Below are 23,236 nucleotides of genomic sequence, written 5' to 3'. Positions count from 1 at the left end.
CGCCACATTTGGAGACACCTTTAAGAGGCCAGTTCGTAGGTACGGCAGGCACGTGTTCACCCACAATACGACGTTCCCATGCGTCAAGCAGCCGCCTGGCGGTCAGAAGGATGCCTACTACGCCCTCCATCACATGAGGGCGATCGTACGGGACCATAATCACCTTCTGCTACCAAATAATGTCAAAGATTGGGCCGCAAGCTTGGCGGCAATTCAGGACGCGGACCTCCGACAAGAATTCTTTCGCATCCAGTCGGAGTTTGCAAAAATCATCCATCAAGATGTCCTTCATACCTCGGGGCAGTTCTACCTCAGAGAGCAACCGTCCAACAGTGAGATAGACACAACACTTCAAATGCAGGCTGACAACGCCCGCGACTTCATGACCATCACAAAAGACGGCGGCTTCATCCACGCTCCTGTCCCATGAGTCTAGTCGAAAGTAGTGATGCTATTTGTAGTTCTGAAACATCGATTAGCTCATGTTGTAATTAAACTATAATGAACTTGTATGTCTCTTTGGTTTGGACAGTCGTTCAACTTAGATGTAATCGATGCTATTTATTAGTAGGACCATGAATCATGCTATTAATGTCTTGCTTTTCTCTTCCGATCCTTTTGTTGCATACTTATATATTGCTTATGTATTTTCTGTTGTTTGGCTTGTGCATAGAGATGCTGTCGTATGTCGTGTACAAGGGTAAGGTTCCCGGAGTCTACGATGACTGGGGGGAGTGTCGGAGACAGGTTCACTGTTTCAGCGGTAACAGTTACAAAGGGTACACCACTAGGGCGGAGGCGGAATCTAGATACGCCCGCTATCTAGCGGGAGAGAGGAGGAAGCGTTGGAGGAACCGGGTGAAGACTAGTTTCATCGCGATGATGCTCATCGTGATGACCACAACTCTCTTCTATGTGATCGTAGTTTAGATGATCGATATCGACTTGTAATGTGAAGACAAACTCGCTACTCGCGGTCTCCGAGACTTGTAATGTTCTATCTTCGTTCGGTCTTTTGTATTTGGAGACTAATAAGATGAATTGTATTCGGAGACTTACCTTCTATTGTATTCGATGAATCTGCTGTTGCTGTGTGGTGCTGTCTATATTCTGTCAAATAATATATTTTGTAACCTGTGAATAAATCAGAAAAAAAAACAAAAAAACTAATATTAATACTAATGGCGCACCACACAAGACACTAATGGCGCACTGTGATAATCACACTAATGGCGCATCACCCACTGGTGCGCCATTAGTAAGCCAAATCACATGGGTACATATGGCCCCCTGGGAGGCATTCTAATGGCGCACTGTGGGCTATACTAATGGCGCACTGCTTGGTGCGTCCTTAGAACACCAGATACTAATGGCGCACCAGAGGTGCGTCATTAGAATTTAATTCTAATGGCGTGATGCTAGTGGTGCACCAGTAGTGCGCCATTAGTAGACAAAACTGGTGCGCCACTAGCATGCCTTTTCCTAGTAGTGGAAGTATCAGGGTTTCTTACGGAAACTCGTCTATTACAAAGGGATTTCATTTTTGTTGAACTTATTTGAACTCCATAGTTTCTCTTTATTCAAAATGCACCATTCAAAGCCACTTCATCAATTTACAACCCTTTCCGACTTCATTTTGTTGTTTTTCATGCATTTACTGATTATTTTGAGCTATAAGACCATGAAATTGGAAAGCATTTGAAATGAACTCTGAAAAGGTTCCAAGTTGGCATGGTATCATCATTTCACCCACATAGTATGTGCAAGAAAGTACAGAGGCTTACGGCAAAAACTGGATGCACTTCGTGTACAAAACAGACAATCTTCTTCGAAGTATCAGGGTTTCATACGGAAACTCGTCTGTTACAAAGGGATTTCATTTTTGTTGAACTTATTTGAACTTCATAGTTTTTATGTGTTCAAGATGCATCATTCAAAGCCACATCATCAATTTACAACCCTTTCCGACTTCATTTGTTATTTTTCATGCATTTACTGATTATTTTGAGCTATAAGACCATGAAATTGAAAAGCATTTGAAATGAACTCTGAAAAGGTTCCAAGTTGGCATGGTATCATCATTTCACCCACATAGCATGTGTAAGAAAGTACAGAGGCTTACGGCAAAAACTGGATGCACTTCGTGTACAAAACAGACAATCTCCTTCGAAGTATCAGGGTTTCATACGGAAACTCGTCTGTTACAAAGGGATTTCACCCACATAGCATGTGCAACATATAGCTCTCCGGAGCATCTAACTAAACCATACATTGAAATTATGAAAAACATTTATATGCAAAAACAAATGCGATCATAATCCCAACCAAGGTAACAACTGATCCAACTGCATAATGATACCAAGCCTCGGTATGAATGGCATATTTTCTAATCTTTCTAATCTTCAACCGCATTGCATCCATCTTGATCTTATGATCATTGACGACATCCGCAACATGCAACTCCAATATCATCTTCTCCTCCTCAATTTTTCTTATTTTTTCCTTCAAGTAATTGTTTTCTTCTTCAACTAAATTTAACCTCTCGACAATAGGGTCGGTTGGAATTTCCGGTTCAACCACCTCCTAGATAAATAAATTCTATGTCACGTTGGTTGGCATAATTGTCGTAAACAATAAATGAACCAAATAGTTATCAAAAGATAATATATACCACATCCGAATCATAGATAGGACGAGGGCCGACGGGGGCGGATACCAAAACCATCGCACTATATAATAACAAGAAATAATAAAAGTAAGAAAATTAGACAAGTATCTATCTGAAGTAAGAATGTTTTTCTTTCAGAAAGAAGATAAGAACTAAAGGCTCAACACGGTGGTGCCGGCGACGAGATCGGCGCGGGCGATAGACGACGGTGAAGACGGGGACAGGACGTGACAGACCGCTAAACCTAGACAAATCTCGGGGGAAATGGAGCTCGGAGATCGAATTTCGAGAGGAGAACGATTAACTAGCATGGCTCGGACATTTCATCGAACACCCCATGTGCATAGGAGGTGAGCTAGAGCACCCCAATGCCCTCCCCTCGCCGGCCAGAAAAAACAAAGTGCTCTGCCGCGGTGATGGGTATATATAGGCAACTTATTTGTCCCGGTTCATGGCATGACCCGGGACTAAATCCCTCCCTTCTATACCGGTTCGTGGCCCGAACCGGTACCAATGGCTGTGGGCCAGGAGCGTGGACCATTGGTACCGGTTCTTGCCTAGAACCGGGACAAATGGGTCCAGACGAACCGGGACCAATACCCACGAGGCCCCGGCCGGCCCCCTGGGCTCATGAACCGGGTCTAATGCCCCCCATTGGTCCCGGTTCATGAAGAACCGGGCCTAATGGGCTAGCCAGGCCCGAACCAAAGCCCTGTTTTCTACTAGTGAACAAAGGGTTTTTGTGTGTCGTGCTAGGTTAGTAGGGTGGGTTAATATAGGAGCGTTAGGCTGATATGAATGAATGCTGACCATTGAACTAAGTTCTGTTCATAATGCAGATGGACAAGGGCAAGGAGGTCATGCCTCCATTGGTCGAAGTGCCGGTGCAGGATGACCCAAGCGCCAAGCGGAGGAACTATGGCCACTACCATCAGGAGTCAGGACCAAGCCATTTCTGCAAGGTTATCCTTGCTCTAGAGTTGGAGAGTCTGGCATTGCCTCTGGACTTCACAAAGTACTTCCCTGCCATCCCTACAGAGTTCAAGATGAAGACGAACACCGGCTGCGCATGGAGGGTGATGGTGAGGGTGATCGACGACAGGGTCACCCTTGATCAGGGTTGGGCAACCTTCGCCGTCGTTCACCAGATCATGATTGGGTACATGCTGACTTTCAAGCTGCTGACCCCCGAGACCATGAAGGTGATCGTCTTCAACGACGACGGGATGGAGGTGGTCACCAAGTGCAAGGAGCACGACAACGCCTTCGCCACGACCGCCTTTGCTCTTGTTCGTTGTTGGTTTAAGACTTGTGTTTCATTTAAAACTTTATTGTACTATGTTGGCTTTAAACTTGTGGTGTGTGGTTAAGACTTGTGTTTGTGCCTAAGTTTATTCTTATGCTCTAGTTTAGTTCTTACTTGTTCATGTGTGCCTTTGGTAACCTCACCACATCGAGGAGGAGGTTACGACACAACTTTCCTGGATGTAACCAAACAACCGGGCTTGTGTTTCTCCTCAAACAACGCCGCAACCAAACAGCACGCCTTTGGTTTTGGCACATGCAAGCTAGAGGAGATGCAGGCAACCAATCAACATGCAGATGTTGGTTTTTTGCCTGCATATGCTCAGCCAGGCATCTCAGCATAGGCTAGAGGAAAAAATATGTTGGATCGATAAGATGGTGCGGGTGTGGAAGAAGAACGAACAAAAAAAACTCGTATCCCTATCTAGTTTATGTGGTAAACAAAAAAAAACCTCAAATGCTATCGCTGCCCTGCAAAATACAACAGTTAAATTGTACAAACTGATTCTTTGCATTCCTGTTGCATCAAGTTGCATTTTTTCATCTACATATTTTCATGTGGAAAGGTGGTAGCTTGTGATGTAGCTCGGACATTATTGTGTGTCGAAGCTCAATATTGGCGAGGACAAGGTTGCAATGCAATTTGAGAATAAGGAGTGACTTGATAAAGACAACTCCATTTTGATGGGTAGTAGGCTTGCCTGATTCTGATGGCGGAGGCTGCAGATCTAGAGTTTGTCGGGTCTAAGCAGTGGAAACTTGATTATGGCTATGAATTCCCCGATTTGACTCACACCTAGTGTCAACCAGCTAACTGTGACGTGCAGAACACTAGTGACCTCTTAATCGTGATTCATGAAGACTATGTAAAATAAACTGTAATATTAGTTTCCCTAGTACGTATCCACCTTTCCTAGTGTATGTAGTGTTGAACAAGGACTAGCAAAAAAACTGCCATGATCAGTCTATCTACTGAATCTTGATACAAGAACGTATTTTCTTTGGTGCGATCTTTCTTGAAAATATTCATATGGCGTAAGTTGTGCGAGCCGATGAGACAAATTTACTACTCAGTGGAATGTGGAAAGATTGTCTTGTGAAATTGAAATCAATCTCGGTAAGATCCCGAGGGAAACATAAAAACTAGAGAGAGCTATTATCAATAAAACTTGGGGTCACTGGAATTGAAGCGCCTTGTGTGCTTTTTCGAGAAGAGACCATTGCAAAACAAAGCATTACACGAGGAGCAGGGGACTGAAGAAAGGAAGTGTGAGAAAAATGTTGGAAGGCGAGAAGAACAGTGTCCCGTGCAACATCGTGTACCTATCCTACATTACTAGAGTCAGTGAAGGTCGCCAATTGCACTTGACGGGCTTGGCTCAGTGAAAACAGTAGAGAAATATAAAATAAACTCTGGAAAGCCACTCTTCTTTAAAGCCGAGACATAATACCTTATTTTAAAAGATATTGTGCATTGAAAGGGTCTTTAAGGATACCCTTGATGTTGCATATCAAGTTATTATAGTAGAGTAGTTAGCTAGCTCTGGCTACTTATAAGAATTTCAAGCACAACAATAAGTAAACTAAGGAGTTGGCATAAAAATGTAAGTTGCTTTTTAAAGTAGCTTCATGAAACCTAGAACACACATGTCACCTTGCTCATGGCTTTTCCTTGCTGGAATCCTTCCTATTCTACATTCCATACATCTAGGAATGGGAGGTACTCCCTCCGTTCAGAATTACTTGTCACAAAAATGGATAAAAATGGATGTATCTATAACTAAAATACATCTAGATACATTCATTTCTTGGACAAGTAATTCTGAACGGAGGGAGTACTAGGGAATCTTATATTAAACAGGTTTCCAAGCCACTTGCCTCTCATCCCAATTCCGATTGCCATAGCCGTGATCTGCCATAGACGCTATGTACTCTCAGACCGGACATGTTGCAACCTTATACTCACGAGTGTCCTCCAGCGGTGTCTGTCACTACAACCCAACAATGTCTGAGCTCTATGCTCTCATGCAGCATGCGTCCTTGCCACACAAAATTATGTTGTTCATGTGTCCTTCCACAACTTATTGCAAACAACATTTATTTGACTTCGAGCTTCCTCAGATCTGTCCATTGTTTGTAGGCATGTCTTTAACCATCCCAATAAACCTGTTTATCCATTCATTAATAATTGCATTGAACCAGCTGTAAAGAAAGGAACACCTGCAAATGTCCTCAACTTTTGCTCTTAAAATAGATGGAGATGGAGCGTACTTAATCTCAATCTAAAGATACAAGAACATGTCGGAGGGAGGGGATATGTCTCGCTTCTAGAGAGCCCCAACGGGCGTCACGTGTAGCGGCCCGGATATGGGACCCGGCCCAGCAGCGCGAGATTTACATACTTCCAGCGTACAAGCTGCACTTAAACGCTTCTAGTTTTGTTCTTTTTTAATTTTTGTTTTTTAATATTTTTAAATATTTGAAATGCATATATTACAAATATTAATTTATGTAAATATTTAATAAGTGTTCATCAACCATTTAAAAAATGTTCATCACCAATTTTAAAATGTTCATGCAATGTAAAAAGAAGTACAGACAACTTATAAACGTTGCTAGGACTCAAAAAAATGTATGTGAATTTATAAAATGTTTAGGTATTTGAAAAAGTTGAAATCATGTATTGAATTTTTGTTGTCATGCATTTGAAAAAATTTCAACGTGTATCAAAAATATTCCATGTGTCTATAAAAATGTACAATACGCACTAAAGAAGTAGAAATGCAATTAAAATAAAAAGTAAGAAGAAAGAGAAATCTAATGAAAACCATGAAATCCGATAAAATAACACATAGAAAGAAAAACATACATAAGCTTCTAAAACCAGACCCAACTGGTCCTGTGGGCTACAGGATTAGGCCAGGCCGGTAGCATCATGCCAGAGGCGAGACAGAGACCTCCTCGCCGGCGCCTTCAGCGCCACAGCAAGGAACCGGCGCCCATGTGTGCCCCCTTCGTGGCCCGGCCCATTAAACCGCCTCGCCCTCTTTTCCCTCCCACTCGCCTTCATTCGCTCGATCAAACGATCTCGCATTTGCCTTTTTTTTCGGCTGTATTTGTGCTGTTCGTTCAAGAAACAAAACAAATCAGCGATTTTGAAAAAAAGTTCATGAATTTGAAAAAAAAAGTTCATCCAATTTAGAAAAACAGTTCGCCGGCTTAAAAAAGGTTCATCGGATTGAAAAAAGTTCATCGACTTAATAATGAGTTCATCGAATTTGAAAAAAGTTCATTGCGTTTGCAAAAAAGTTCACCGAATTAGAAAAAAAGTTCATCAAATTTGAAGAAAAGTTCACTCCATTTGAAAAAAGTTCATTGAATTTGGACAAAAGTTCATCACATTTTGGAAAAATTTCATCGAAGTTGAAAAAAAGTTCATGAAATCCGGTGAACTTTACAAATTTGAAAAAGGAAAAAGAAAAAGAAAAATAAAAGAAAGACAGAAAAATAAAAGAAACAAAAGAAAGAACAAAAGACGTAAGAAAATGTATTTGATCACAAAACGTTGAGTGGCGGGGTGGTTATCACGTTGCACGCTTAACCCCTACGGCGAGACAGGTGATTCCCTCTGTATATGTGAGGGCGTCCCTATATCGCCGAAAGGGCGAGCGAGATGGGCCAGACCAAAGCCTCTTATTTCTGTTTTATATTTTCGTTTATTGCTTTAATTTTGTACATTTGTTTATACTTCAAAATTTTCTAAATCTGTATAGTACGAAAACTCTACGAAACATTTTTGCAAAATGTTATAAAAGTATTTGAAAAATATTGAACAATTATTTGAAAAATGGTGAACAAGCATTCAGCAAATAGCGGATTTTTGCAGAAAAATTGTTGAATCGTTTATCAAAAAAATAATGAAATTTTTTTATCATGTAATGAAAACTGTTAATCAAGCATTTTGAAAAACAAATGATGAACAAGTATTTGAAAAATATTAATCAAGCATTCGGAAAATGTTATATGTGTAAATGAAAAAATGTTGATCATGTATTAAAGAAATGATTAAAAATTGATCATGAATATAAAAATGTTAATCAAGCATTTGTAAAACTGTTAAACACATATTTGAAAAAGGCTAATGTAGCATCTGGAAAATGTTAAATGCATATAAAAAATGTTGACAATGTCTTGAAAAATGATGAAAAAAATTGATCATGTATAGAAATGTTTTAATGAAGCATTTAAAAAAATGTTGAACAAGTGTCTGCAAATGTTAATTAACCGTTTCGAAAATGTTAAACGTGTATAAAAATGTTGACCATGTATTCCAGTTTTCTTAATATTTTGTTTGCAAACTATTAATCAAGCTTTTTAAAAAATTGAACATGTTAATCTTGTATTTGAAAAATGTTAATCAAGCATTTGAAAAATGTTTAAAATGTGTATAGAAAAAATGTTTACCATGTATTACAAAAATGTATAATTTGTATTGAAAAAATGTTAGACGTATATTATAAAAATGTTGTTGAGATAAAATGTAGAACAATAATCAAAAGAACAAAGGAAACCAAAAAATGAAAAAAAAGAAAAAAAAAGAAAAAAAAGAAGAAATAAAATCCAAACATGAATGAAAAAAGAATGAAAAAAAGGAGAAGAAAAAAAAAGCCCGAAGAAAACCAGCTCGAAGCGCCTCAGGTAGGACGTGCCCCTACTACTTATTGTGAATAGGACTAGAGCTGAGTGCTTAGCACCTCCCGCGATCTCCCTGGTGACCAGCGATTGATCCCTGCTTCTCCGCTTTCCTATTTTTTTCAATTTTTTTTTTTTGAGAAAGTCTCCTTTCCTGTCCTATTTTTACTTGCTATGCTGGCGCGAATGGCTCGGCCCAATACTACGCGCGGGGAGAGAAAACCTTCAGTGAGAGCTTCTACCGTCTCGCTTAATGCTAGACATAGCGCTCGCGGTATAGGTGACGCATGTCGGATGATGGGTATGTCAGACAAAGATCTAAGTGAGAGGGAAATCACTTCCTTTGTGGGCCGATTTGGATGAAGCCATTGCTGACATGACAACAGAAACGTTTTCTGGTGTGGGCTAGCTTGATGGTCCACCATACCATATAACCTGAATGATAATCCATCGTTGGGGTGAAAAAAATTGCTACTATGGAGGTTTACATTCATAACAACTTGTCATCTCGATATGCAGCTCACCACACTATGTTGGTTCAATCGAGAGGCAGCAACAGCAGCAAGAAGAGGAAATTAAGCGCCTTCCTTCAGGCAGAGCACAGTGCAACAACCAAAGAAAAAGCAGAGAAGCTTCATTCACATGATGAGAACCAAATTTGTAGAGGAATATACGAGCACGTCAACTATGAATGTTTCATATAGTCGTTACTACCACCACTCTAGTTTCGCTCTGGGATGAACTTCTTCAATTGTTATGTAATGATAGTTTGGCAGAGTCAATCAAACTGAACACACGTCGAACTGAGTCAAAGTAAGATAAGTTGCATCGCGGACTGTTAGTGCCAATAAATTGAACACTGACCTTTTTGTGATGTAACCAGATGCGTATTGCATCCTTGTTTCTTGCCACTTTAAGGAACAATGTATGCCAGTCACAACAAGTTTCTCAGATCGATGGCCTTCTTAATTCAACCAGATCCTGCAACGACAAGTTAGCCTTCATGAAGAACACTTATTCCACAACTTTAGATTTATATTCCATTTGTATCAGGAAAACACAAATTATCCTACAAAAAACAGGATTTAGAAGGAAATGCAGAGCATACATATCTTTTATTTTTCTTTTGCAAAAGGGGCATATTTAGGGTCGAGGATTCGGAACTAAAGGAGGGATGTTAATCTATATTGACTTCGGCCAATGATCCTCCTACACCAAGATCTAGGGCTATGGCTACTTGCTTCTTGATCATACTTTGATGTAGAAAAATCTTGGTCGGGATCGAAGATAAAAAAACAAACTCTATATGGTGAAAAAGACAGTGCATTCTGTATCGATATTCTCAGAATTAGTAGGACATTTTCATACTGTTCATTGTTCTGCTCTTCCTGTGTTGCTTGATTTGTTCTCTCTTTTTTAAATCTAGCATGCTCCTTTCAACCGCCTGACTATAATGTGCACAATGCTAGTGACCACATAATTGTGATTCACAAGATTTTGCAAGACACAACAAGACTGTAAGATTCCCTAATACGTCTTATTCCTAGATGTATGTTGTATGGACTCTAGCAAGGAACAATGGTGAGAAAAGAGACATGTGCCTTATGTGCTTCATTTGCTCCGAGTCACAGGGAAACTGCTCTAAGAAGCATCTTACAAATTCATGCCAAATCATCAATTTCCATATATAGTCGTGCATGGAAATTTTATAGCTAGCCAGAGCTAGCCATCTACTAGTATACTACCAAACAAACTACACTCATAGTACACCAAAACTATTTCTAATGATCCGACCTGGCACTCGACTCATTAATGCCGCAAAGGCCCCAGTTTTTAGTTGGGAACATGAAACTAACTTGAGGAACTTCTTTTCTTCCGGAATCCAAAAGAAAAGAGAAAGTGAATCATGAACGATTGTTTGAATTTAGGGGAACTATATCAGAAACTTCCTTCCATAAAAATAGTACACATGGGCGGACACTCATTTTAGGGAAGAAGAGGAAAATACACCGGCGAATCTGGTGAACGTGGAGCAATATATGATATGCTGCCACACACAAATAAGAGTGATTGCTTTCCCAAAATTACAGAACAACTGACGAGAAGTTCAATCATGCATATGCAACAGTTTTAGGCACTAGAGTTTCAAGAATGCAAATGAATGATGTATGCTCGCGGATAGTGCTTCTATATCAAGTTTTCATTTGCACGTCCAGTAATGCGGTTGTATGCATGAAACCGCCTTGGCCCTTGGAAGCATTGGAAGCCGTTACAGATAACAAGCCGCCTCTGGCCATCTCTACCTTGGAGGAGGTTTGTGTATGTAAACCTCTTCGGGCCGGGATTCAATACAGGCAGTTTTACAAACCGTCTCAACTATTCCTTGTATTAGCGACACAGACTTTGAAGCGGATCTCACAACTGCCACCGTCCCATGTACAAAAATCACAAGCAAAACCCGATTATGTACTAGTGCATGATCATGCAAACAAGATCATCATCAGTACATGAGCTAGTCCTGCAAGCATGACTAGGATCCATTTTGTGTTTATGTTTTCAGTTTCACACATGCAGTTGAGTTTTCCTATGAATCTCATATTCAATAACATTGCTATTATATCATAGAAATTTTAAATTAATTATAAACATCTAAATATCATACTAACATTTTATTATTGTCTCTAGAGCATATTCCAACACATACATCCATGTTTTTTATCCTGATAGATACCGAACTATCTCTTTTGCCATGGAGGATTTATTAGGCCCCCAAGTGCAAGGGTTTTTAGGTGCAAAAGTCTTACCCTTAAGTGAGTGAACTAAGTTTATCAATCCACAAGAGCTAATGGGTGATTTGTTCTCTCTTTATCAAACAAAAATGTAATAATTAAGTACAATATAGTTTCTCATGTCCATGAGAGGAAATGTGTATGCCAACTTCATCATCTCAACTGCATGTGTCATATGCACTATTTACCAGATAAGAACTCCTAAACCTTTACTCCAGAGTCGCCTTACACATATAGAGACACATCAACAATGAAAGGGCTACATATTTTCCCAACCCGTTTATTCTTATATATTTTCACAAAAACACTGAATAAAAGAACAAAACCGCCTAAAGCAACACGCCACACAATTGTGTCAAAGTAAATGAATACACAAAACGATTCAATGTCAACTAGCACAAGTTAACTCTGCTAATTAGTGGAACTACTGGGGGTGTTATGTGGTTCCATGAAATAGTCCTCGCCTCTTCTTCCATCCGGACTCAATGGATAATTTATTTTAATACCATCTTCCACAAATTCCTCATCCACCACATTGTATGAAATAACTTGATTAGATGATTGAAGCCTTTCTAGTGTCAACTCCACTTGTCTCATAGTTGGACGATCCTCTCCTTTTAACTGTATACATGCTACTGCAAGAGCGGCAACTTCTTGGACTTCTGTACTTCCCTCGTCTACAACTTGAGGATCTAGAATCTGTGATAGACTGTGTTCTGCAAACAAGATAGCAAAGTGTGCAACAAGTCCATCACCTTCGGATGAGATATATGAGAACGGCTTCTTTCTTGTCAGTAACTCTACAACCATGACGCCAAAGCTGTAGACATCACTCTTCTCTGTGAGCCGCCCTGTGTAGAAGTACATAGGATCCAAATATCCGATAGTTCCCTGCACCATCGTTGTTAAACCTGATTTCTCCACAGCAATATACCTTGAAGCTCCAAAATCTGCTACCTTTGCTCTTAAAGTGTCATCTAAAAGTATATTAACTGACTTAATGTCTCTATGGATGATGGGTACTGAAGCCGTTGAGTGAAGATATGCCAGGGATTTGGCTGTCTCAGTTGCTATCCGTAACCTGTTATTCCATGACAGTAATCTTGATCCTTCGACATGAAGATGGTCATAAAGGGTTCCATTGGATATGAACTCATAAACTAACATCGGGACTTCTGTTTCAAGGCAGCAACCATAGAGTTTAACCACATTTCAATGGTTTATTTGTCACAGTATAGCAACCTCGTTTATGAACTCATCAATCTCCTTTTGGACTACCTTCTTTGGTTTTTTTATTGCTACGACATTAAGATCTGATAAAATTCCTTTGTAGACTATGCCATGCCCTCCGCCGCCAAGCTCGCGAGCTTTATCAAAGTTGTTTGTTGCCTTCTCTAGCTCTTCCAACTTTATGACCATTCTTTCTGCAATATCTACTCTTTGTGATACCAATTGCTCCAATAGTTGTCCCCTATTCTGGTCGAAGTACTTCCGTTTCATCATTTGTGCCCTCTGATGCTTGATATATTTTAAAATGAAGAAAGCAATGAGAACCAAAAGTATGATACCCACACCACTAGCAACCCCGATAACGATGTTTCTACCTGAAAATATATACATATTCTCATTATTTATTTTCTCAAACCAACGTATACAGGTGAAATAACCAAATTATATGTTGTTATACAAAGTGGCTAGGTGTCCAACCCAGTTGAGTGGGAAACATCATTAATTTTTTTGGCACACATTAATATATGTAATTTTGTCATATATAAAACAACCGATTCAACTATGTCATATAGTCTACATTAATTTCATGTAGATTACGATTGGATCTGAAGTTTTGGTAGGTCGTTTGTTCATGATATTAAGTTACTCTATGCCATGAAGATTTATATTGTGAGGGAGATGCTTAGTCATTGCATTTGACATGTTGGTTGTGCAACAGTGTGTGTTACAACATATAACTATTACATGGCTGCAGTTTAAATCGCGAGAAAGTTGACAGTTCAGAATGAACTATAACGTCATGAGTAATAGGTGCGTTGAACACTTGAACGACATGCTCTAACTGTACATGTGCATGCACTTCTATATAGGTTTCTATGTATGTTCTATATCTAAATAGCTAACCCCACTATACATGCATGTTTGCACGTCCACATGGTTATTGAAAGTTGTCCCACAAAACTGTGTGACATCAGCAAGTCATCATGTACTCATAAGATATTCTTTTTCATAAATCTATCAATACAAACAATGCCACCTCATCAAGTCCCGGATGTCAATTTTTTTCTGCGGGAATCAAGTCATGCATGTTGATCAAACCTTATCTGCGCTAATTCTTGTGGTCCCAAGGACAATATATGTGTTGGACGCTTGGAGCAAAAATGTATATTTCACACTTCACACCGTGTCAAAATATGGTGGCATGTTAACTTCAATTCAAAAGTTTTTCTCTTTATATACATCATTTGTCAAATACTTCATTTTTTAAATGTAGAGAACACTCTTACGTTTATTTATTTCATCAGTTTAGTCTCTTTTATGCACATATTTATGCATTTGTTTTCACACCGTTTCTGCAGAAGCACGCGGGACCTCGTCTATTCTAAGTATACGTGTTTTCCCTCTTTTTTGACGTGGTCTACGTGTTTGCACTTATGAACGCTTATCCTCAAATCTAGTGATTTAAATTATGATGATATATTGGTGGTGATTTTATGAACAATTTTGTTATGCTTGGATACGACTAGTAAAATCTAATGGTCATGATATGTTTACGTACAATTTGATGATTTTATGGTTGTGATATGTTTGTGACAGAGTAATGAATAGAGTGATTGGTTTAGGTCTAATTATAAATATCAAAAGGTTACCTGGTCAGGATATGTTTAGGTCCAGTAATCAAGATCTAGCTGTTCTGATCAGTTAACTTTGAAATTGGTTTCACCAAATCAATGGCCAGATTTTCTTAAAATCTAACTGTCCCCTTTTCCGAGTTGCATTGTGCTTATGCTCGGTTTATAAGGAGAATAGACCGATAAGAATATGATATTCTCATCCACATTTACTAAAAAGAAATGAATGTACATAATTTACTATATGTAATTCCTGGCTTTTTGTGTTAATATATAAACTGTTAGAAACTGGTAAATTGCACCGAGCAAAAGAAAGTAGCAGTGTTGCTCACCTGTAGTAAAGGACTTGCGGGCACCTGGCGAGAAAGAAGATAAAATTCACTTAATTATATACTCCACATGAGAAACTAAAGTCGTGCTTAATTATATACAGGTGTATCTAACCTTGGCATCCGTTGGTGACGTACGGGTTGCCGTGGTAATCATCGCTGCACTGGCACGAGTAGCCTCTGTTCCCTGACTTGCAGTAGCTGTTCTTGCTCTTGCAGAGTTTGCGTGCTACCTCTCGAGGACAATTTGATTGCGACTTCATTTTGTTAGCTCGTGGTAAACCTTTGACAACCTCCCAGCGCAGAAGCATGGGAACCTGCAGATTTGTTCTCCTTGTCGCCATGGTGTGTGGTATTGGCGGAGGCTGCTGCAACACCTCACTGGAGACCCGCCCGTGATTGAACCACCCCTCCTCCGCAATCAGCATGTACGAGAGTGGCGACTCCTGCTGGGCATTGTTCTGGTCGAACTTTTTCAAGACCAGATGCTTTGGCATGCTGCCTGCCGAAATGGGGATGCGTGCCTGGCAGCAGCCCATGCCGTAGCAGTACTTGTCGGTGCCGTTAATCGGCTCTATCCCGGTGTTGGTGCTGGTGGTGTTGCCACTTTCTGTGATTGGGCAGAAGGAGGCGCAGCCACTGATGATGGCCCGGTTGCCATCACCGAACAGTGTCGCTTGCACGTTGCACCCCACGAGGATGAGCTCATTTCCGGAGGACAGCGAGTATGGTCTCTCTCCGGTGCCCGTGAAAATACTCCCAACATCCATGAAAAGACCATCTTCAGGACCCGCGATTGAATCGCCGCCGGTGCGGAGGACTCGTACCGTGTTGTTCACGAGGGAGATCCCATTGACTTGTAAGGTACCCTCTTGGTCGTCCAGGAGCAACAACCTCGGGGGTTTGCTTGTGGCATCACAGGTGAGGCCGAACCCTTCCCAGTAGCACTCGGATGGGCCTACGCCGAACGGGAATGGCACTGTCACGCCCCCACAAGATCTACTGCAGCTAGCTGGTGCAAAGAATGGCAACGTCGTCATTGATAAGTCGCATTAATGTATATAGGAACACTATTAATGTAAAGGAACACCAAAAAGAGTAAGGGCCATTTTGATTCAAGAAATCTATAGGGTTTTTTTAGGGTTAGAATCCTTAAGAATTCTGCCTACCTTGGTCGTTTGATTTTTATGATTGAATCTTATAGGATTTTTTTCCCCTAAGAAATCATGTGTACTACATTTCATAGGAAATCTAGCACCCACTCCAACCTATTTCTATCATTTCTTTGCCTTTTCAATGGCTGCAAACACTTTATGCCAATCCTATAGGATTCAAGTGGGCATGTCACTCCAGTCCTGTATTTTTGCTATTTCAGCGTTTTGGGAATCCTATGAAACAAAAAGGGCCTAAGTAAGCGAATTGGTTTTTAGCGATTGTACCTATTAAGTAAAGGGTCCAATTTTATACATGGAAAAACTGTGCACTTGTCTTATTAGTGTCTCCAATGCTACATTTGAGTAAAATCTGAAAGCATATCACTAGAAACTTTTTGTATGTGAATTATACACATGAGAACATTTCATTGCACTGATATAATACTGCACTTCCAAATCTACACATCATGTGTGTTGTTTGGTGAAGGATAAAATCAGAGTGCAACAACCCCACTCGCCACCCAACCAATAGTTGCTTCTAGGTTTAGTCTACGATTTGCTTTACTCTTATAATACGGAAAGATAGATGGTGGTGAATACCCGGACTATTGTGTCACACACTCACGTTCCTCTCTTTTCTGGCCCAAAGGGAGACATGTGAGTGAAATGACCTTGCCAATAAACACAAAATTATGATGGTAGGATTTCAGGAATTATGTAAACGTAATGCCACTGCACTCACAAGTAGCACCCAGGTGAAAAGATTTCCTTCGTTCAGTTTGTCAATGCTTTGGATGCATTGGTATTTTGATGCTAGGAAGACCTAATACTCTATGAGGGGCTCACAAGGAATAGGGCTGCAAGGAAAGCTCGAGGCTCATGAGCCGCACGAGATCGACTAGTCTTTTGGCTCGGCTCAAAATTGACTCGGAAAGAAATGAAGTGAGTATGAGCACTTTATGTAGCTCGGTCAAGAAACGAGTTGATCTTGGGCCAATACATTCTCGCTCAATTTTAGCTCATAAAATATAATCATATTAAATAATCCCTATGCATATTACATGGAAGTAGGATAATTTTTTACCATTATGTTGTGTACTATTTTCCTCTATTTTATCTACTAGCAAACATGGAAGCTTACTTAAGTATAGATAAATATTAGGGCATGCTACGTGGTCAGGCGTATGCCAAAGTTTGAGAGTAGACGCAATGTTCACTCTTGTTAATTCATCCATGATCTCTTGCTATTAAGTACTAGTTTATCCATTCATCAGAAAAAGTACCGGTCTATTAAGTACTATCTCCGGTCCTTTTTACTCTGCATATAAGATTTATCTGATGTCAAACTTCGTGAAGTTTGACCATATTAATTTATATGAAGAAATATCAACATCTACAATAGGAAAATTACACATTATAAAAATTAAATGCATGGCACATCTAATGACATTCAACATCTACAATACGAAAGTTATACTATATGAAAATTAAATTCATGACACAACTAATGGTATTGATTTTGTATTGTGAATGTTAATAGTTTCTCTATAAAGTTGTTCAAAACTTTATGATGTTTGTCTTCAGACAAATTTTACATGCGCAATAAAAAGGACTAGAGGGAGTACTTGTCTTCAGTTGACAGAGAAATAATTTATATTATAATCTCTCTAATTGGAACAATATTTTCAGTGGTTCCTTGTATCTTGTTGTGGCCTATCTAGTTCGAAAGAATCATATAGATTATTTAGGAAAAATCATCATATTTAGATCGAAAATAACTCTAGATCGACTCGAAATCGTTACAAGCTGAGCACGGCGACTTTCTAAAACTCAACCTTGAGCTTCGCTCCGTTTGAGCTTGCTCGAATTTTCGTATAAGTTAACTTGAGCCTAGTCCAACTCGATCGAACTCAGCTCGTTTGCAGCCCTAGAGATAGTACGTCTACATTTACAACAATGTGCATGACTTTATTTTACTACGGGTCTACACGCACATTTGGTGGTGATATCATGAAATATAAATCACTCGGTTTTACTTGATAAAACTTTGATTTGCAGTAGTATATTCTACCTATTTATATCTGATTATTGTCGTAAAAGTTGCTCACCTTCAAGGGAAATATAACATCCACCAGGCAGGCCGGGGTTGCCCTGGGTTCCTACCGGGCACAGACATTCATACCATCCCTCCGTATTGGTACAATTACCATAGCACGACCAAATTTCCGGATGCTTGCACTCATCGATGTCTACAAATGTACAAAACCAAGCAATGAAGCACATGTAAGCATCCGTACCGGCACAAAAAGGGAACAAAAAAAGTGTAGTGCATATTGATTTTCTAGTTAACAAATAAATTATTTTTTTGCGGGCATCTAAAACAACTTAAATTACCTTGGCATCCGTCGCCCATGTAGGGATTGCCTTCGTAACCAGGTTCGCAAAAGCACGTATATCCTCCTCGTGCACCGTTTTCGCAACGGTTGTGGTTGCTTTTGCATACCAGTGGGCATCCCAAGGACAAATAGTCGCTCTCATTATGAGATTCTACACCATGGCCTAAAACTTCCCACCCAATCCAAAGGGGAACTTCCATCAAGGACGGGGAGTGTGAGGTAGGCGAAAAACCGCCAGACAACCAGCGGTTTCCGAACACCGTCACGGGCCACTCATTGTCCGCGCTGCGGTTCCAACCCAACCATTTCAGCTCCACATCGTAGGAAGTGATGGGGACAAGCTTCCCCTCAACCTCCTCATGGTCGATGATGATGTCGGCTTGGCAGCATCCCCTGCCAGAGCATCGGAGGGATCTGGTAGGACTGGTCAACGGCTCCTCGTCGACGAGTCCAATGCCGTCCTGGCACAACGAGGAACAACTGCTCATGGTGATGTTGCCATTCTTCAACGTTGCCTGCACATTGCAACCCATCAGTGTGAGCTCATTCGGGAACCTTGAGAGCCCGAAGGGCCCATCGTCCCTAAGGCCGCCGCTTAACTTGCCGTTGCCATCGGCATCAAACTTTATGCCTCCCACATAAACGGCGGTGACCGCGGACATCTCGGAGTCGATGTCTATGACTCGGAGGGTGCCATCACCGAGTAGCCGTGGAGGGTTGCTGCTGGTGTCGCAGGTGAGGTTGAACCCCACCGAGTGGTAACACCTTTCCGGGCCGATGCCGAACGGGTACGGCACGCTCATGTCGCCGCAGGTTGTGTCGCAGCCCGGCATCCCGATCACCGGAGTCGCTCCACTGGTAGCGGAGAGCCGCAGCATTAGTGCCGCTATGATCACGACCGCAGGTAATGAGATGGATAAGTGCGCCATTGATGGACTGGTCGACCGCAGGCTTCGAGCTAGTAATAGGACTGCGCCATTGATGGACTGGTTGACCCGTTGGCATGCGTACATTATATTTTCCTGGTCTTATTATTTCCTACAGGATCGTGCCGAGCAGTTACGAACTACAGTGCTAATCTTGGCGTATCGGTGCTTCGTAGGTTACGAACGCAGCAGTGGTGCAAGGGATGTATATTACTCCCTTGACCCCGAACACTAAAGCTGGAGTTTCTGTCAGAGGCTCGGAGCGGTAGACGTGCGCACGCTTGACCCCGGCTGCGAGGGCTAGCGAGGAGGCACCGCGTGCTGTCCACGTACACTAGGGCAGAAATCCTTGTTAATGATAAAAGGGGTACGACCAAATGTTTTCAAAATAGTCTAGTTTCTTGAGTAGGTTGTATGTATGGTGAACTACTTTAATTGGCAGCGCACGCATAATACATCTCCTTTTCTTCTTCGAAAAGGACGAATAACCCCTACCTTTGCATCTCATCATACACCCAGACATTCATATAACGCTGGTCATAGTGAGAGTAACATAGCAAGTAACATAACATATCCCAAGAAAAAATTACTTATGTGGCATGTATTTAATGAGGAGAGAGGTATTTGGAGTAACATAACATGTTACTGTAATATAGCGCATCCCAAGAAAAAATGAGTCTTTATCTTAATAAATGATGGATTGCATGATACCACACATATGTTACTCCCCACTATGAATGTGGTAACATAGACTATTAACATATGAGTCAATTACACCGATGGTGTTAGAACTTGTCATGAACAGTCACTTTGGTGCTAGAACTTGCGGCATACATCAAACTAGTGTAAAAACTTGGCTCGGGCATGCAGATACGGTGCAAATCGTGTTTGGATACGAAAGCGACACTGACTAGGCTCACTTGCATGGAGCAGGGTCCCGCTGTCAGCCACCAGATGACATGCGGCCTGTTATTTTACCAAAAAGAAACTCGAATTTTTTTATCCTCACGAAATAGCCCCTGGCACGTGTCAAAATGTTGGCCATATGCAGGGCCGGCCCTGAGGGGGGGGCAGAGGGGGGCGGCCGCCCCGGGCCCCCGAGCTGGAAGGGGCCCCCGATGGATTTTGGTTCCTGATGTTTAGCTTGGAATAACTGATCGATTGATTCCAGAAAAGGTGTAACTGATTGAGTAATCTCGGCTTGTTGAGCGCCATGCAGTCTTCTCGTATACTCTCTGCCATAATTGGCAACGAATCAACCATGCCATGGATGATGGGGCTCTTCCATTATTCGTTTAATTGTGATTTTTGGCTGTTGGGCGTGATTAGTGGAAGGAGGTAATGCGATTTCCAGATTCCCATCAATCTCCTCCTTAATGCAAATTTTCTCTTTCTTTCGTTTCTTGAAGATCATCCTTGTCTCTTTCTCACACTCGGATTTCATGTATATTGATTGATTAGAAAAGACAAACTCGGACTTTTGTTCATCAATTAGTAGCAAAATCTTGTGATTTCTAATTTTCTAGCCATTAAGGTACCTTGTTCCATGCCTTTCTTAGCACATTTATGCAATTAGCAGTGCTCTTAAGTTCTTGTATCATATGTTTGTTTGCTTATTACCAGTATTGCTATCTAGAATGTATCCATGTGATAATGAGAAGTATAATCATGCATGTGAGATGATTGAGTCCCACGTGAGGCAATGCCATTTTTCTTAGAATAGATTTTTTTTGGAAAGGAGGATTTTTTTTTTAGAATAGATACAGGTACTCTGCTGATTCCCTGCAAAAAAAGAGTATTTTCACTGCTAGAAATTCTGAGTTAGCTTTAGTTGTTGAAGAACAACCTTGTGAAAATTATAGGAAGATCAAATTTGAGTAGGCACAAAAATGTTACTAAAAGTATCGATTGACAATGTTTATGACCCCGGTTTTTCTGCTAGTAAAGAATACAAGGCACCATAAATTGTAGTGGTATTGAGAATTTATTTGTAGCTGAAATAGAAGGAAAAAAAATGCACATGTTCATGTGGCTTTAGGGCCCCTTTGTGTCGCCTTTCCCCGGGCCCCCAAAATCTCAGGGCCGGCCCTGGCCATATGGGTTCCATATGTCAGCCACACATAAATTATAAAAAAAATAGTGCGACTGCGAATCGAACCATCTAGGTTTGCTAGCTTCCGCCAATGGTTAACCACGACTAGACTTTCTTGTTTTGACAGGATACGTCATGTATATATCCCTCACGTCCTATGTGGGCTGCAGTTGGTGGGACCTCCATTTTGCAGTGTTATTTTTTAAAAAATCTATTTATATTATAATCATGTGTTACAAAAAATATACACAGTAGTAAAGTAAATTAAATTATAAAAATGAGCAATTTATATGCATGAATATTTTATTTAAACTGTGCACATTTTAAACATATATGAACATGTATTGAATATATAAAACATAGAAATTCCATGTCATGTTTTGTGAATTATGCAAATTATAATGTGAATACTTTTGAAATCTATAATTCGAATATATGGATAAAATTTTAAACAATAAGTGAATAATCTTATAGTTTAATTGTTTACATATATATATATATATTTATTATTTATAACATTTGATTATAATTTACATATATTATGTAAACTTATAAAAAGTAATAGTGCAAAATGGGCCACATGAAGTGCATTCCTTTATAATATTTAAAATGATATAAAACAAAAATTCTTAAAACATGAACACTTTTATATACTACATTAATCAATATTTTGTGAAAACTCTGAACATTTTTAAACTTATATAAGCATTTACTGAAGTATACGGAAAATATAAATAAATTGGACATATTTTATTCAATATGCATATTACTACATGAATATTTCTGTAATTTATAATTTAATCATATGGATAAAGTATTTAAAATTGTGCAATTAGATGGAATTGCGTGCCACCTGATTCAAATATTGAGAAGCAAGAAGAACATTATTATGTTAACAACACGAAACTGATAGGATGTTATGGGTTATTTTTTACGTGTTTGGTTGCTCAATTAACTTGAGAATTATACATTGCAAACTTTTACATATATACATCTGACTGCAAAGTTTTAGAAAACACCAAGACTAATCATTTGACTTACACTGTCATAAGGACATTTTTTTCCCTTGATGTTTTTCATTTACACATTTATCGGCCAATTAATTTTAGAAAAAGGTTGCTAAATTTCACACATATATGGAATGGGAATGAAAAAACTACAAAGACTAGTAATTGGACTTACTGTAGGAAGAATTTTTTTTCTTAATCTTGATTTGATTAACAGGCACTCCACAGGAACGAAGGACCTTTACAATATTGTTCTGTCAAATCGTAACTTCCGTCTGTTTCTTCGGCATGTTCATATGGCTATACAGTTTGCCGGAATGAATTAATAATGCAACTGAAACTTCAACATTAAAAATATATAATACCCAGAAACATACACACATATATACCTTCGATACGCGGTGGAAGGTGGCGTACGCGGCCGACCTGGCGAGCCGCACCACCACGTTCCGCGACGGCGAGATCTTCCTCCGCAGCGACATCCAGCGTCTCGTGCTCCTCGACTCCCGCGGGTGCACGGTAGATGCATGCTATGTGCACGAGGGAGAACAGATCGATGTGGGAGGGGTCATCTCCTTCCCGTGCCACTTCGCCAAGATCTCCGACCGCCTTCCGGTGATTGGGTCGTCGCGTGGTGGGGCGCCGGCTAACGTTGATGTGGTGGCGAGACGTGTTGACCAGGGGTGTGGAGTCACGGTACACGGGAGCGAGGTGGACGTGGTCGTGCGCGGCCTCCCCGGCCCCCACCTCGACCAGACGCGAGCCCTGGGGTGCTCGGGCGCGGCCCGGGCCGCCATGACTCCGATCCTCGACACATGGGCGCTGTGGCCATCGACCGCTTGGATCCACCCCAGCCTAGGGTTTCGGCCTCCGCCCCAGGTACAAATTCACCACCACCCCGTCCGCACTCCGCTTTTTCAGATCTAGACGAGTGCTTGCTCCACTTCTGGGAGGCGCCGCAGAGGAGAGAAGTTAGGGTTCCTCCCTCCTTCTTGTGGTGGGAGGGCAAGATCCATG

The 23,236-nt window shown here is 40.6% G+C and overlaps 1 protein-coding gene across 1 annotated transcript; it reads right to left on the bottom strand.

The window, feature by feature from the left end:
- Positions 1–4,433: 4,433 nt before the first annotated feature.
- LOC123038722 (wall-associated receptor kinase 3-like) lies at positions 4,434–19,123 on the bottom strand. The gene is given in 7 exon segments (XM_044462219.1): positions 4,434–4,444; positions 11,961–12,170; positions 12,288–12,878; positions 14,760–15,656; positions 17,907–18,047; positions 18,193–18,268; positions 18,683–19,123. Coding segments are annotated over 7 exon segments (2,367 nt in total).
- Positions 19,124–23,236: the final 4,113 nt, after the last annotated feature.

The sequence above is a fragment of the Triticum aestivum genome, chromosome 2B (assembly GCF_018294505.1).
Source record: "Triticum aestivum cultivar Chinese Spring chromosome 2B, IWGSC CS RefSeq v2.1, whole genome shotgun sequence".
NCBI classification, from domain to species: Eukaryota; Viridiplantae; Streptophyta; class Magnoliopsida; order Poales; family Poaceae; genus Triticum; species Triticum aestivum.
Note: the sequence above shows the minus strand (reverse complement) of the source record. Positions and strands in the feature narration are given on the sequence as shown.